The following is a 17,555-nucleotide window of genomic DNA, read 5'->3' as shown; positions in this document are numbered from 1 at the left end:
GTGAGTGAAGGAGGGAGAACAAGGAAGAGATGGGGAAGGGACTGTCTGTAGGTTGAGAAAGAAATGACAAACTGAGGGTGGGAAGAGGGAGAAAGTTTCCACTCCATGCTGTACCTTGCACCCTTACATGAGAGTATACCTTCCTGATGAATTATTGACTGCTTAGAATCTCTGAGGAGAATGAGACATGGTAGTGAGTGTCAGTCATCCTCACTGCATACTGGACTTTCAGTGCTCATGGAGCTTTGACAGGAGTTCCAGATGTCATAGTGGGAATTTTAACTAGATCACCTTAATCTGAAACCTGACGGAGTGACTCAGTGAAGGAACAGTAAGTAGGAGGAGGCTTCAATCTGCTTTTCTCCTAAAGTGTGAAACAATGAGTTCCATTTACATGACTACATCTTTGTCTTACAGGAGTGCTGTTTGTTGTAGTCGATCGGGGCCTCCCACACACAGACGTGTGTTATTTCTGCTTCAGCATATTCCACACGCACTCCACATCACTTATAATAATTCTATAGAGTTGCATGGCACACATCCACGCCAGGATGATCTCGCATTAAGTTTATACGAAGTAAGCTGTCAGGTTTCTAAATCTGTTTTTTATAAGCAGGGGTGCACAAAAGTGGTCCGCAGGTGCGCATTCGCTGTCAAAATAAAAGATGCTAACCACATAAGAAGTTGCAACGCGCGTTTGCGTACATAAGATTCTCTGGAGGAGGACGGACATTTGTTTAGAACTTAAAGATGTCGAAGAAGCAAGCTCCTTTAAGCAATTACTTTGGTGTTCCTCCACCTCCAAAGAAATGTCAGAAGAAGTCCTAACCGCAAAAGAAGCGCGTGTTCTCGGAAAAGTGGTTGCAGGAAGTGAGCTGGCTTCAAACAAATGATGAACGCACAGAGATGTGGTGCAGAATATGCTGTGAAAATCCCACTCTAGCGGACAAAAACAATGCTTTTTATATGTACGCAAACGCACGTTGCAACTTCATATCTGGCGCATGTCTTTTATTTTAACAGCAAATGCGCACCTGCAGACCACTTATGTGCACCCCTGTTTATAAGAGAAACTATAACTGCGTTACATAAATGTAAGGTTAATCGCACCAAAGACCTTTGTGTTGAACGTTCCTAGCTGTTATCTGATGGTGTGCATTTCTGCTGTTAGCTTGTGTGTCATTGTCTGTTACTGAAAATTGTTGTTGGGATATGCTAGCTTTAGCTGTTAGCTGTTGCAGTTAAGGCCCCGTTTAATTTATGCTAACCTTGTTAGCATTATTTTTACAAGGTTAGTATTCTCCTGAACAGTAGGTGTCTCCACTCAGACTAAACCTCCACATCCTCCACACAGGAGGAGAAGTCGTTAAAACCCGTCAAAACTCAGCAGCAGCACAACAACTACCACCTGTGGCTTGTGACCAATGTTCCCTCTAAGCTGCGTTCGTGCGCACTGCTGGCACGGTCTCTGCGCAGAAAAAATCTGCGTTGCGCACAAAAAAAAGTTCTAACCTGAATTGAAATTAAAGTAAATACGTTAACAATTCTGTTTTGCAGTGTTAGTCAGTGATTGACTGGTTGCTCCAGAGTGGGATTAGAACGATGCCACCTTATCCCATAGTCCAGCCAATCACGTGATTCACATTCACGCATATGCGCAGCTAATCCACGTCGTTGACAGGCTATGACAGCGTCCTTATGTGCCAACACCGGTGTTTTAACTAGCAAAGCGGCGTGGCTGATGTGGAGTGAAGCCACGTTAATGACAATGTGGACAACCATTGGAGATGTGAGCAGGACAGATGGAACAATTGATGGAAAAAGTATGGACTTCATACCAGTTCTTAAATTGTGTTGATAGGCCACGTAAAACCAGATTTGTGATAAAAAAAAATATATGCAGTGTTTGTTTTTCTTCCTCAATACTGTCGTTGTTTATATTTACTGCGTGGAGAAACGGTAAAAACAGCGTTTTATAAGAAAAAAACGTTCGAAAGCACTCTCCGCCTGTGAGCAAAGATGAAACCAAAACACCCCCCACCCTTTCCCATTGGTCGAAAAATGTACCATGTCGACCAATCAAAACATGGCATTTAGTTGTTAAGAAACGGGAGGAAGTTTTAGGAGTGACGGCGTGTTTTGAGATGTGAGAGATTTGCGACGTTTAGCGCAAATCTTGTGTAGTTAGTGTGTAGTGTAGTCAATAGTTTTGTTGTGTGTGTCAGAACAATGAGGCGACTGCTAAATGTTACAGGTGTTACAGCAGTGACACATCTCCTGTTCTCAGGCCTGCAGGTATCAGGCTGTTGTTCTCCTTTATCTCATAGTGGACAGAAATTATTTTTTGTAGTGGCACAAATAATTTGTGTGGCATCAAATTTGATGCAGAACAGCTGATTGTTCTGTAAATAGTTTGAAATGTTTATTTAAAAAAACGCCTTGGCTGCATTTTTAGGTAAACAGCTGCAAAAAACTTTGTTGTTTGCATAACTCAGTTACTTTTTTGAAGAAGTAACTATATAATTAATTGCCCAACATTGGTCTTTATATACTGTATTTTGCAGACAGAGAGTTACAGGACTCTCTCCCAGACCACAGACTCAGACTCATAATACAGGTCAGAGCTTTATAAAAGAAAAGAAAAAAGAAAGTTGTGTTTTCAAAATTGGAGTTCAAGTTATTTTTACTTCCAGTAGTGTTAACATACTACACAGGTCACGAACAAGATTTATTTAAATTTTCACTGTAAGTGGGCTAAAGCAGTTAATTAAAAGTAGTCTAACATAAATGCTGTAATTTGATTATTTTAATAAACCATGTAACTTGGATGGATTCGATGCTGGCGTGACCACAGTGCACACGTCTGCTGTTGCTCACAGTGGTCCAAGGGAGCGCTCAGGGAGTTTGTGTGTTCGCTCAGACACATGAAAAATTAGAGGGAACATTGCTTTTGACCACAGATGTGATGTAAATTTAATGTCAGTAGCTAGCTGGCTAGCTAGCTAGGTAGCTAGCTGGTGTTTTTTCAGTCAGACAGGAGATTTTGAAACACCAGGGAAGCTGACCAGTTTATCACTGAGACCTTTTGTTCATTGGTACTCTAGAAAGACCTCACAATAGATAAGATGAAGGCACACAGGACAGTGTCTGTACAGCTAACCTTTTCATCCCTTATCATTCCAAACACACACACACACAAGATCGTTAAACAACCTTTGTGTAACAATTCAATTTAAACTTTGTTAACCTTTTTTATTTAAAGGTGGAAAATTCTGAATTTCCATTATACAGTCTGAGAGCAGGGTAAGACAACCTAACCCAGGGGTCGGCAACCTTTCTGATGGCGAGTGCCATTTAAAATTTCCTCAGAAGTCAGTGTGCCATATGATTGCATTAGCAAAAAAAACGCTCTATATGAACAGTTACACAATATATAGAACCACTTTATAGAATTATATTTGTTTGCAGATGTTGGCAGCTATCAGTGAATAGTTATCAGCTATTTTGAAACAAAAAAAGACACTTTTTATCCATAACAAGAACAGCAAATGAACTGTACAACAGAAAATACAAATGCTATTTATGGTCTCCTCACAACAATGATAAGCAAAATAAACTGGGCCAATATGGCATATCTGTTAATACAGAGATACACATGTTAATGGGATCTCTGGTCTCCCATTCAGAAACACAGGTCTCCAAGTGTCCAGCATTCAGAGGGCTACCTGAGGACTCATGTGAGAGAAAATCTGCTCACACAGATATGTAGAGCCAAATACAGTTCATAAACAGTTCATAACTTCCCTTCAACTCATTCATGTCACCTAAAAGGTAAACCTGTTTCTCCATCACCTGTTCAGCTCTGATGATTCAGTAAGGACATCTCCTGGTTTCATCTTCATGTTTCCCTCTCACCAGGTATACAAACTGACATCCTGACCAGCAGCATTACAGCTGTGGCTCCAGCAAACCTCAGCTGACACTAGAAATTAATATTAAATAAATTCTAACAACAGCTGATCAAGCTTAAATGTGCTGCTGTTGTTTAGTGCGACATCTGCTGGTTTCCTCTTTCTGGCGCAAAGTGGGCGATAAACAAACAAGAGAGAAAGATGATCAGCTGATCATTGATCAGTTTCATGATTAAAGTAGCAACAGGAGAGAGAGGGGAGAGAATGAGAGAAGAAGAGGCAGCTGTGCAGCGTAACGACAGAATAAATCCACCTTTGTTTCTTTTTCCATTCTAGCTGAAGTACGGACAAACTGCGTCTCTTCTCAGCTCAACACGAAACGCATAATATTTTCTCTGAATGAGGGACGATTCCGTCTTTTTACGGGACGGCTGGCAACTCTACTAACCTTATGAATAAAAAGTTCACTATCAGTAACATCATAGCACCCACCCAGCTGTATAGAAACTCCGTCATGCTAGCTCACGCAGTACGAGTTATTGTAACTGACTGTGAAAAGTCAGCACAACGAAAATAAACTCCACCTAAACTTGGTTTATATCTGACCCAGACAGACTGCAGGTCATAACTTCTTACCTGAAGTTCAGTTCACCTGACACTCGGACCGGCGGCTGCCTCGGGTCTCTCCTCGTCCTGCCTCCCCTCTCCCTCATCCACCTGCTGGCCTCCACCACTTGTTAATTTTACTGAATCTGTGGAAGCTCCGCCATAGCCACCACCAAACAACTGAGTTATTTTTACACATCAGCCAGCATCTGGCCAATCCACCACCTTTCATTGTTTATACCATTACAAAAATAAAAATCATCGGCCCATCAAGCAAATGCCCGCTATGACCGATGGCCAGTCCAGCTATGGTCGTGCCATCAGTTAACCCTTTGCGTGCCAACTGTGGCACACGTGCCCAGGATTGCCGACCTCTGACCTAACCTAACCTGTAACAGACTCTGTTTTCTGTTTTGTTTTGGGGTGTTTTTTTATCATTTAAAGATAAAAAATCATAAAAAAAAGTAATGGATCAATTAATAACTTTTTTAAAAAAAAGAATGAGCCAAATTTTGACATATTTTCTTCACATATCAGTAAATAAAACAATAACCTCCACCCCAAGAAATGAAAGGCACACGTAAATTGAGATAAATAACTTATGCAGCAATGCTATATGAGAAGATATATAGTAAAAGTCATGGTACGAAACACAGGGCCTTTGCTCTCTCTGGGATCTACTGTAATATAAAAAATGACTACACACACACACAGACACACACAGGTGTCTTATCTGGCTCTGTGGCTGCAGGCTGTGGGGGTGCAGGGGTCAGCGAGAAGGGATTGGTATCTCAACTGTCTTTGGAGTGCAGCAGCTCATCAGTTTAGACTAAAGTGAGGCCGGCGCTCGTCCTGACCTAATCCAAACCCTCTCCTCTCCCTCCCAGTAATTGCTTCTGTTTGTTTATTAATAGCACACATTATCTTCAAAGATCCAGACATAGGGCTGCCGAGTATTCGCAGTAAGGCGGCGGCGGCAGCAGTGTGGTGGCCAGAATCTGTGCAGTCAGACACCAAACTTGACAGGAACACTGGGGAGTCCTGTTCTGCACCCCGCCCTCCTTTTCTGCCTCTCTCCATGTCTCCGTGGCTTTTGCCTCGAGAATATTAATCAGGGTCCGTCTTTTAACCATAGACAGAGAGCGAACCCTCCTCCCCCGCCCTTGCAGGAGTCCCACCGAGACATTTGAGCTTCAACCTGAGTGAGATTAGCCTCACCACCAGGCTGAGAGTTGTGAGACGACTACCAAAATAAAGTGCCAGAACGCATCGTCAGAAAGTGTGGAAAATCTCATTTGAATCAATCTGAATCGCATCAGCTGTCTGGTGATGGTAAACAGCGCTCATAGAAAGATGCTAAAAAAGAAGCACACCCTTTTCCTCCTTTCTTCTTTCTTCAAATTTGTTTGTTGGGATGGAGTGAGAAAGCCGTCCTCCGAGGCTTACCCCAGGGACCGAGAGAAGAGACGATAGCAAAGGGTTTCAAGCAAGTTAATTACAAGTGTAAGTTAAGCTATGGTTCGAAGTCTCCGCATCCATTTTCAAATAAGGATTTCTCTACTCCTAATCTGGTTTTATGGATGTTGCAAATTTTAACATTTAACAATCACGTCCGACAACAGAGCAGAGATGCACGCGGGATTTGTTGCGGCAACGAGAATTTGAGAGCTCCAGCAGCGTTCCACAAAGACAGCCTTATGTGTTGAGAGCGATTTCCTGTTAAAGCTAATAAAGATTCAACAGGGTGCGTTCTCTACTCTTGCCAAGTTGTGTGTGTGCGTGTTTTTTCCTTTTCCTCTCCCCTGCTGCTGAGCATTTTCAGAGATTTGCTGCGATTCAGACGACACGGTTTGGATGACATTCAGCGTAATCACCCAACATCTTGTGATGAAAGAACACATGATAGATAGGATTCATGAAGCACAACCTAAATGGCATATAAATGAGTTGACTAAAAGTTGACCTTGAGAGCTTAGTCTGCTTCAGAAAAAAATGTTTTAACGTCTGCGTTATGGTGCTCAGAGATAATGGGTGGCTTATTAAGAAACATTTTCCCTGTTTTATAACCATAGAGAATAAAGGGATTCTGATAATCGCTTTCCAGTGTCTTTGAGTTGCAGCTGGCATGTATAATAATGGATCATTGCAAAGTTCACGGTCATGTCACTCCCTGTGGTTTCTTATAGTTATTGCCTGTAAAGTATCCTCAGCAATTTGTGCTCACTTTTCACTTCAAACATGTAATAGCTTTCTTTGTTGAAGTCTTATATTTCCGGGAATAATTCACAGCAGCTCGCTGACAGTCGGTTTAGGTTTCAGCAGGTTTATTTAGGAACTCCAGCAGACGAGTATTCAGATCCTGTACTCCAAAAATAACACTACAGCACTTTACAAACCCTCTGTTACAGAGAAAGTGAAGTTTTTCCTTTAAATGTTTTAATTGAACTAAAAGTACAGATTGATTTTTGATACTTTCTGTTGATGCCAAAGTTTTCATTATATTTCATTGTCACTTTTGCTTACTTGCATTTCTTACAAAGCGATTATTGATTAGTCGACTCTCTAGGATAAGAACATTTTTCGACTGAAATCAACTTGGCTTTACTTTAATCCATTCATCCAACAAGAAATCTGCTCAGTCATTGTAGGGGAGAATAAACCAGTATAGGGACAGTATTTAAATCACCACATTTCTGTACGTACTTCCTTAAACTACCTATTAAGTGTGCAATAAACACTCCTGATTACTGGTTTATCAAAAAGCACTGGCCTCAGACCAGAACTTGCATTAGGATTGGGACAAGGTGTAATAAGAACATTTCTTTTACAAATAAATTAGTTAGAACAGTTTGGAAGAGCCATTTATTTTAGCTGCAGGATATCAGCAAATTAGCTTCTTAATTCATTAAACTATCATATTAACGTTTAAAGAAGGGTTAATCTGGCCTCGATGGTTCATCGGTTAGAGTGAAAGCACAAACTTTAAAACTCTCTGTTGTGCAATTAGAGGTGTTGATGCAATGTAAAAGATTTTTAGATTTCAAATTAGATGATAGCATTTTAAATTCTGGGAATGGCTGCAATAAATCATGTCCTGCTTTAACACCTGTTTCAAGCTAACTTACAAAGTTAACATCATACTACTTTAAATGAGATTGAATGGTCTTAATTATTAGTTTTAAAAGTATTATTGAGGTCAAAGATGAAACAGGAAGTAGGGTCATTTTCCTATTGTCGTTTTGCACATTGGACATTGTTTTTGCTACACTTGCCCAGTTTAAAAGAATTAAGAATTAAAATGATCTGAATATTGTGAACTGAAAGAAGGACTATTCATTAAACTAAGTGCCTAAAAATGTTTAAACTGGATGCATAAAAGACAACCTGACAAAGAATGAATGACAGCAGACCACATAAATACGCACAACATTGATTAGGAAGTGGAAACACACGGGGAACACAGCTGATGCAAATTAACATGACGCCACATGGGAAGCAAAACTAAACACACTGAACACGGAACACAAGATTTTCAAAATAAAACAGAAAACATGGAGACATAAACTGGGAAGACACATGCACAGAAACACAGACACAAAGAGGACAAAGACATACTGAAACACACAAGGGGGCGAGGGAGACTAACACCGGGGACATTACACACTTGCACACTGAAGACACGACACTATAACTAACATAGTGGGGAAAACAGACATGGGAGGAACCTAAACAGACAAGAACTAAATAGGGAAACAGAACTCAATATCACCAGAACTGACTGAAGCCTAAAGTATACAAACAAGAACGTCATAATTCAAAAAGGCATGAAACTCAAAATGCTGGATGAAAAGAAACAGCCCATGACAGAACCAGTGTAATAGATGTGAGGAGGAAGTCAGAACGTTTAATTCGTTCAATGTACTTTTAAAATAAAAGTTTTCAAATCAGGTGGTTAACACATTTAAAAGTGGAGTGTGATTGAATTTTTAGTTTTTGTCTTTATTTTATTTATCTTTAATTATTTTCTTTGGTAGAAGAACTTTTCGTTGACCCAATTTCAACGGCTTCTACTCCTGAACCAGCGCTGATGTGGGCGTTTGTCTGTATCGTTTAGGAGAATACTGCAGGGAGTAATCATACCATCAGAGCTGTGTACTTTTAAACTCCTCTAAAACAATGAACAAACATTACGCTAACCACCTGTCACATCTTACTTCTCCTGGTGTTATTAGCTACAGTACAGCAGCTCCCTGAGTATTCGAGCCCATACCAAATGAAATCTCCAAAATCACAATGTTGATGGAAAAAAATGATGCTTAAAGGAATATTTTCTTCATTGTTGGTCTGCCAATCAAGCTGGACTCAACTGGAGTCAGCCACATGCTACTTATTCCGCCTCATAGCAACAAAAGTGCCAAAGCTAAAAAAACAAAAACGCTTTGCCTCCAACACACTCTGGATTTTCAGCTGGCAGAAAACACTTTGGTGTACGGAAAAGTCTATATCGCAGCTCTGCACCTATACGCTGAGTGAAACTGCAAGCTTGTTTTTTTCCCCGTGTGTGTCACTGTTGGCGCCGATGACCTGACTGAACCACGCTGTTTTCCAGTCTCTTTTAAACACAGTCCTGCCCTCGTAAAGCAAAATGTGAATTTAGTGAAGATGTGCCATTTAAGAGCCTAAACAACTGCCCCGCAGTCTGCCGCAGTGCTGTGTAATGTAGTGTGATGCAGCCTGGTGGTGAGGGGCCATTTTTCCAACATGGAGACAGACCCAAGTGGAATGGACCATATTGTAGGTTGAAAGTAATGCAGCATTAAGCATAAACACTCAGGAAGTGCATACAGTAGCTTTTTGATAAATGTGTTGACTTACTTTGAGATGTAAGAATAAAACAACCTGGTTCAGCATAAAAAAGTGCCTCACTTTTGATTTCCTTTTGTGGCGAAAGAGCTCCTGCTCATTGGAGACTGTAAGCTCTGTCTCTTTAGTCTTTACTTCAGATACAGTAGAAGAACTTAATGTTCTGCTTTGTTGAAGGAGGCACCGGCCAAAGTGGCCCAAACAAGTAGTTAATGGTGCACAATTTGCATGTGCAGAACAGTTTTGTGGCACACTCGAAGTCACGAGGTCATTAGGAAAAGGAACATTTTAGTCACGGGTACTGACACCAATCAAGACCAATGAAATTAACTCACTTTAACAGCACTCGAGCCATTTTGTGACACACGAAGCAGTGATATGCCACACAGCTGACCACAGTGTTCAGTCAAATAAGTTAAACTGCCCAACTTGACCTCAAACGACGCCAGTAATAATCATGAATATGATTTGTCTGGGTGCCAATCACTTGAATATGAGTGCAATTTTCCCGCACTTTGACCTGGCAGGCCTGCGCACATTCCCTTTAATTCTTGACAGGGAAATTGCACTGCTTTGCTTGATTATTACCACTCCTCCTACCTCACTTTTTCCTCCATGTAGGCTAAGTCAGGTTCAGGAGCAGTAATCACAATACCATTAAAAAAACATACCTGTATGTACCGAGGGCTTTGCAGAAGGGAGGGGGGGGGGGGGAGTCTAAGCTCTATGTGGCGTCAAAAAGTTTGTTTACCTTCTGGGTTGCTATAGTGAGGCGGTGTGAGCTTTGTTTTCCAGTTAAAGGGCTCTGACAGGCACTGACTAGTGTAGTGCAGCTGCTATAATGAGCAGTTCCAGGTCTCGCTCTGATGTACATGCTTTTTGAAAGTGCTGTTATCCCGAGGTGTGACATCTTTGAATCCCCAGTAATCAACAGATGTATTTGTGTGAAGCCTCAGGCCTTTGACTCTACTCTACCTCGATCCTTTCGACCATCTCTTTTTGTACTTGTGAGATGCAGCTGATTATTCCTGGTTTAAAAACAGCATACTGCCTGTGGGCTCTCTGCCTGCCTCTCCCACTTTCTCTCTCCCTCTCTTTCATTCATTTCTCGTCCTCCCCCTCCTCTTCTTTCTCCTGCAAACTGAAGGCAACCTCAGTGCCAATTTCATGGGAGGGTAGCAAGCAGCGCTGCAGAAATTATCCACTGCAAAATTGATCTAAACAATCGCAAAGTGGAACGGCAAGGAAAAGCAGGAGAATGAAATTGGGAGAGTCTGTTACCTTTTTGAACTTGCTTTATCACTGAGAAAGGGTTGGACTGCATTGCTTACAGGGAATGTCAATGGCTGAACTCACAATACTGTTTTTCTTAGGATTGTACAGTCTTCATACTGTACTGGAATAGTGCAGAATTTTAAACCTACCTTTTTCAAGGAAAACTGAGGTATGATTACATCAAATTGCACAGGATTATGTGTTTCTGAAACTACACACACCAAATTATGTTAATGACCAGTTTACACAAAAGAGCTTGTTTTTTGTGAGCAGTAAACTGAACAGGCGTCATTGTCTTTTTATCTCTGAGCAGCTGAAATATACACTGATCAGGCATAACTTTTTGTGCTGGTCCCCCTTTTGTCACCAAAACAGCCCTGATCCATCGAGGCATGGACTCCAATGCAACCCTAAAAGTGTATTGTGGAATCTAATTTTTAAGTTATGGAAGTGGACTTAAAGTATCATCCCACAGATGCTTGACTGGTTTGAGATCTGGGGAATTTGTAGGCCAAGCCAACACCTCAGACTCGTTGTGCTTTCCTGAACCATTTTTGCTTCGAGGCAGGGTGCATTATCCTGCTGAAAGACGCCACAGCCATCAGAGAATACCGTTTCCATTAAAGTGTGTGCACGGTTTGCAGCAATACTTAGGTAGGTGGTGCGTGTCAAAGTAACATCAACATGGTTGGCAGGACCCAAGGTTTTCCAGCAGAACATTGCCCAAAGCATCACACCTCTGCTGAGTTGCCATCTTCCCATAGTCTGGCATCTTGGTGCCAGGTGTTCCCCAGGTAATTTGTCAAGCCAGGAAAACTTCCTCTGTTGCTCATGTCCAGTTCTCACATGTCCATTCTTGGCATTGTTCCGCAGGGGACGGGGTCAGCAACCCGATATCCCACCCACTAACAGGTGGCATCATGAAGAGATAATCAGTGTTATTCACTTCACCTGTCAGTGATCGTAATGTTATGCCTTCTCAGTGTATAAATAAGCAATAAACAGAGTAAATATTGGACTTATTCACATGGCCCAGTGAATAATGCTGCTAAGTATCTGTTAGTTGCATAAATAAACAGCTGTTTACCTAAGACCTCAAATGTGCTAACCTAAAATGTGATAATATGTCAACAATGACTTTAGAACTTGTTTTGCTTCCAAGAAAATGTTATAAATATATTGAAAACTGTGGCTACTGCCACAGATAGATACAAATAAAAAAAGCACATTCAACGATATTTAAATACATTTTTTTAATGCATTCAGTTTTTAAGCCAAATACTTATTTTCAGGTATTCTACTTTCAAGAGTAAAAGTTTAATTTTACCCTAGACTTTTCCTTTCGTCTTTACTGGTCTATTTTTTCTATAACTGCCCCCCCCACACACACACACACACACACACACACACACACACACACACAGTCATGCACCCTCCTCTCCCGTTCAGCCTTTCTTTTTTCCTCCCCTGCCCTCCTTCCTTCTCCTCATCACTGAAGGTGTCAGGACTCTAACGCTGCAGTGCCATCTGGGCCGAGGCTGATAAAAGCTCATGTGCCGGTCCGGCGATGCCTGCAGGTCTGCCAGAAGCCAGCGAAGCCTGACTTTCAGAGGCGATGGGAGAGATTTGTGGCAGAAAGGAAGGAATGGCAAGCCGTGAACGTGCTGATCCAGCGCCCCCCACCCCCACTTGCCCTCCTCCCCCATTCCTCTGCACCACCTCTGTCTATCTGTCAGTCAGTCACATGGCCCTGCACTGGCCTGAATCCTTACTTAGGAAAAGGCTCCTTTTTTGTTCAAGGAAAACCAACATGAGACAGGATGGCTTTTTGATCTCTCTTGTGGCTATTGGGAATTCTGTTTGGGTGACCTCTCTTTTGTGCCATATTATCCCAAACAGAGTGAGTTAGAATATGAATCTTCCACTTTACTGTTAATTTTATATAAGATCATGCTGTTGCTTTTTAGCACTTTTAAAACCAGATTCTGGATACAGCAGATTTCTTCCTTGCTGTCTGGACTGCTAACCTGCAAACTCCATTTCTATAAAAACACTGACAGATGTAGCTGCTTGTTTTGAAAATAGAGATAACTCCTAGAGTTAACCAAAATGAGTAGCAGTATACTGTATTTAAATATACTTGCTAGCTAGGTAGATTTTAAAGTTTTTAGCCGCTACATATTTACAAGTAATATCATCATGCTAGACAGCATAGGGTGAAACATCTGAATTGGCCATATCATTGCTGTTACTGGTTTATCAGTAAATAAGAGGGCATGTACGGGAAGCACACCTACTCTGTTTTGTTCTCTGTCAACATGATGACTTGCACAACAAGCTAATGTTGTTGCAGTGACCCAATGATAGCTTAACATCAATGCAAATGAGTAGGAAACAGGAATGATGAGACTGAAATGTCTTTTTCAGTTTGCAGCTTGTTAACCAGGGAAGATGCCGTGCTTTATGCCCTTTTTACAGTGCAGATTTCTAAAGGGTGGGTATGTAAAGATTAAAACTTTGTTGTAAAATAGTTTCTGTAGTGACTAGTCTTCCTTGATTTCGTCTGTAGGAGCCTTGTAGGCTCTGTGGATGTGGATGTGTCCTTTGTGATTGGTTTTCTTTGCTGGCAAATTGCCACAGAGGAACTCTCTTATTTATTCTCGTCATTTGTCATCTTTCAGGGCAAATAGGATTTATTTTACTATTCTTTTTTTGCTTTTTTAATTGATAATCATTGGGCGATTAAAGGAAACCATGCAGGGCACTCTTTTGCTTTGTCAGATCAAAGCAGAGATGTGCATGTTCGACCGTTTTTTCTTAATAATGATAAAATGCCTCCTACGGATCGAAAGGTGAGAAAGGACATGCTGTTGATATTAAGGGTTACTATTAAGCTTATTGATTGAGGAATCAATGTAGTCAATGGAACGTATGACAACCGCAATAATGTGAGCATTTGTCTGTATTTGTTCAACAGGCCTGGACCTGAGACACGCCCAGGTGGTGGCGTTATCTACTGGCACCAAGTGCATCAACGGAGAGTATCTGAGTGATCAGGGACAAGTAGTCAATGACTGTCACGCTGAAGTCACAGCCCGACGAGCCTTGCTACGCTTCCTCTACTCCCAACTTGAACTCTTCGTGAGGTAAAAGCTTTATCTTCTGCTGTATCTTTAAAGCACACAGACATTTCCTGAGCACCGTATGTGCACATGCTACAGCTTTGAAATCTTTCAGCACCTGACACGGCCAGATAACACTTGCTGTCACAAGTTAGTTGGTTAACTTTAGCTTTTTTGCTGATCATTACACCGACTTAGAGAAAACTTCTGTTTCATCTTGAAAGTTGAATTTTTACCTTTGTAGGAGTTTGACCCACTGATTGCTGAATGTAAAATGACAATCAGCCTGTGAAATCATCTCTCTAGATCCAGGTGATTAAACCGAACGGTTCGAGCGAGACTTGAATTATTCAAAGTTTCATCATAAATCAAAGTCGATGTTAGTGTGCTTTTAAATGCAGCTGCAGAGCTGAGTTCATGGAGGCTGCAGCGCATTTAACACAGTGGTGCAATAAGTACACTTTAACTATTTGGATGAACATAAAAAAAATCATGGAAAGAATTTCCACGTGATTAAATTGCTTTATTTTAGCATTATGTAATTCCGATATTCCAACTTAACTGAGTTGGATCAGCTAAATTAATTAATGATGAATAAACGTATTTAATGCAGTGGAGTCCAACTTAATTTAATTTAATTGATTCAACCCATGCAAAATACATTAGTCCAACAAAGGTATTTGATGCAATAAATCCAATTTAATGGATTTGGGACACAGCTCTCACTCCATCCACCCTTTTCCACTTGTCCTTATCAGGGTCGCGGGGGTGCAGGAGGTGGGGCACAACCTGGACTGGTCACCAGTCTATTGCAGGGAGAAAGTATATAGTACAACTATTAACACTCACATCTATGGGCAATTTAGAATCATTAACCTAACCTCACTAACTGCATGTACCCAGAGAGACACGAATACAGGGATAACATGCAAACTCCACCCAGAAGGCCGTGGCCAGTTTGTGGATTTGAACTCAGGACTAGGTGGTGCTAACCACCACACCACCAAGCTGTCACTCCATACGTAAAAAAACAGTAGGAAAGCTATGATTACAGGGTTTTATACAGAATTTTCTTCATGTTTTGGTCCAATAAAGAGCAATAGCATGCACCTGGTGTGTGTATGTTTGATTCTCCTGTGGTTTGAAATGTCACATGATCTCACGAGTCCAGGCACCTAACAACTCCTACTAGATTGCATCACATGATCTCACTAGAATAAATTTAACTAGTGTTAAGATGTTAAATGTCATGCAGAGTGTACATAATTTAATTACATTCACCATAGAAACATAAAATTATTTTGAAAGCAGAATAAATGTAAATGTAGCAACTGTCCAATTTCACTTTCTTGAGTGTACTCGAGTGAAAAGTAGAAATGCAAAAAAGACAAACAAGTGTTCAAAATTCCTTCTTCTGAGACTCCTGGTTACACAATTTCACCGAATGGGAAACTTTGAGTCAAGAACCACAGTAACTATTTCACAACTTCTTTTCCACACCTAGTTTCACAGTTATTGAAACCTCCTTGGAACTCAACACCCAGAGCTTTACAAGTGTTTTTACATCTTTGCCCCAGTTTATGCCTTGATAACTTCATACTGGGCATTTACAGAGGTTTCAGGACTTTTTATTTTTCCTGCCATGCAGTCTGAATGCAGGAACAGCATATATAAGGGTTTCTAAAATGTATCCAAGCCTTTCGAGACTCATCTAGAGGATAATATTGAGTGGCACAACAAAGGGTCTGAATGTCTAAAATCACTTTGTAATTGTGGGATTTTAGACAAAGACTGATTTACAGGTTTTATCCATTTAAAACTGCATCTACAACAAACCAAAATAAAACAAAGCCTGAATTCTTTATGAAGAATTTATATGTTTCATTGAGTATAAAGTAGTAGCAACGTCTCTGCAAAGTGCACGAGGAAATATCTTACATTCTCGCAGTGACTTCACTTTAATCGCTAATTTAAACTCTTGCCAGCATGCTGCGTAGGCTTCACAAACTTGAGTTTCCAAGGCTCCTCTAACAGCTATAACAATGCATTACATTGCATTACTCATTACAGTATGCTTAACAGCATTACATGTTTTTGTTATGACCTCCCCCTGCAGTGCCAAAGCATGCTCTCTCCTCTGCAATAAGCTCCATGGAAACAGCACCGCTTTGTTCGCAAGAGACTTTTCAATAATCAACGAGCCATATGTGCGCTGTTCTCTTCAGCTAACTAAGCATACTATCACACACTCAACCGGTTCAGCTCCGTGTCTCAGTGGCCTGTTTGTTTTTGGTGCTGTTTTATCTACTTTGTGGGCATTTGCTACCTGTACAGCGCGTGCTGGTGCACACAAACTCACCAAGCTTTTCACCAGTATCACGAGACAGCCCTGATGAGTTTTGACTCCTAACTGCCTCCAGTGCATGAGCATATATTATGTTTTTGTGCTCCCCCAGGAGCTCGATTGCAAGGCTGATGTATCAGATTAGTGGATAGAAGTCTAGATGGCTGAATGTCATATTTGCATACACAGCACTGACTTTTTGTCTTAGCACAATGCTGGATGGCAGGTAGGGAGACTTTGCAGCTGAGCAAAATGGCTAATGGGGAAGATAACTCATAATGAAACGACCAAACAAAATGCCAGAACTGCCATATTTACACTCAGTGAAAGGACATCAGAAACAGAGGAGAGGTTATATAAAGAGTGCGGTCGTGCTTTGCATTATGAGGGATAGTTTTTATATAGTACTGTATGTGAGTGATGACAGCTTTATTCCTACACACAAGAAAAAAAAATAGATGATCATTTCCTGTTTATAAGCATTTACCTGACTAACAGAAGGTGTTTTATAAACATAAACTGTCCTAAAACAATATTGGAACCTGCTGTTTTATCACTAATCTGTTTTCATTTAGAAAATGCTGCCATCTTTTCTTATGGATCAAGTATTTTAGAAATACTAGATTATTTCTATTTGATGCTACTTTATACTTGCTAGCCAGATGCTGATAATCAACTCTACTCGATTAGTTCATCATCAGCTACTGTCAAGCACGGCGGTGGAGGGGTAATGATTTGTGTTTATTTTAGCAATGGGACTTGGGCACCTTGCAGTCATTAAGATCAGCGGTGCCCAACCAGTTTAATGTCGGACAATATTTTCACAGAACGGCCTTTAAGGTGTCACGGATAAACACAACAAAATAAAATGATACCACCAAGACAAAAATGTGATATTTTGCAAATATAATAATAAACGTGAATTCAGTGTGTAATTGTGTAACTTTATTAGCAGCGTCCTCCTGAAATGCGCCAAAAACATTGAGAGGAACATCCTCTTCTCTGCCCCTTAATGCTCTCTGGTCGCTATGGTAACGTGTAAATATTTCTTTGGAAATACAGTCATGTGAGAAAATTAGGACACCCTATGAAAGCCTGTAAATTTTAAAATACATTTGGACATATGGATATTTAATATACATTTTAATGATACTGAGGCATCCAAATAATATAACTAAACAATTAAAAAAATAAGAAAAGCCTTTTTAAGACTTTATGTGAAATGTAATTTAAAAAGAATGTGATTTCTGGTGAGGAATGAATTAGGAAACCCCCACATGTTATCGCATTTAAAATGGTTAAAATCACACACAGGTGTATCACGTCAGGTGCACATGATCAGTACATTGTTACCCAGCATTTTAAGGGAGCCTTGCCTTATTTAAACCTCAGATTTAGTTTAGTGTGCTCCTGACTGTTGTTTTTTCTTTTTTT

General features: G+C 40.6%; 1 protein-coding gene across 1 annotated transcript in view; it reads left to right on the top strand.

The window, feature by feature from the left end:
• Nucleotides 1–17,555, top strand: part of adarb2 (adenosine deaminase RNA specific B2 (inactive)) — a 77,339-nt gene that overhangs the window by 35,092 nt on the left and 24,692 nt on the right. The window contains exon 4 of the mRNA XM_005752384.1: nucleotides 13,633–13,801. Coding sequence (XP_005752441.1) covers nucleotides 13,633–13,801 — 169 coding nt within the window. The remainder of the gene's footprint in view (nucleotides 1–13,632; nucleotides 13,802–17,555) is intronic.

This window comes from Pundamilia nyererei, unplaced genomic scaffold (genome assembly GCF_000239375.1).
Source record: "Pundamilia nyererei isolate P.nyererei 1_Seehausen unplaced genomic scaffold, PunNye1.0 scaffold00355, whole genome shotgun sequence".
Lineage (NCBI taxonomy): Eukaryota > Metazoa > Chordata > Actinopteri > Cichliformes > Cichlidae > Pundamilia > Pundamilia nyererei.
Note: the sequence above shows the minus strand (reverse complement) of the source record. Positions and strands in the feature narration are given on the sequence as shown.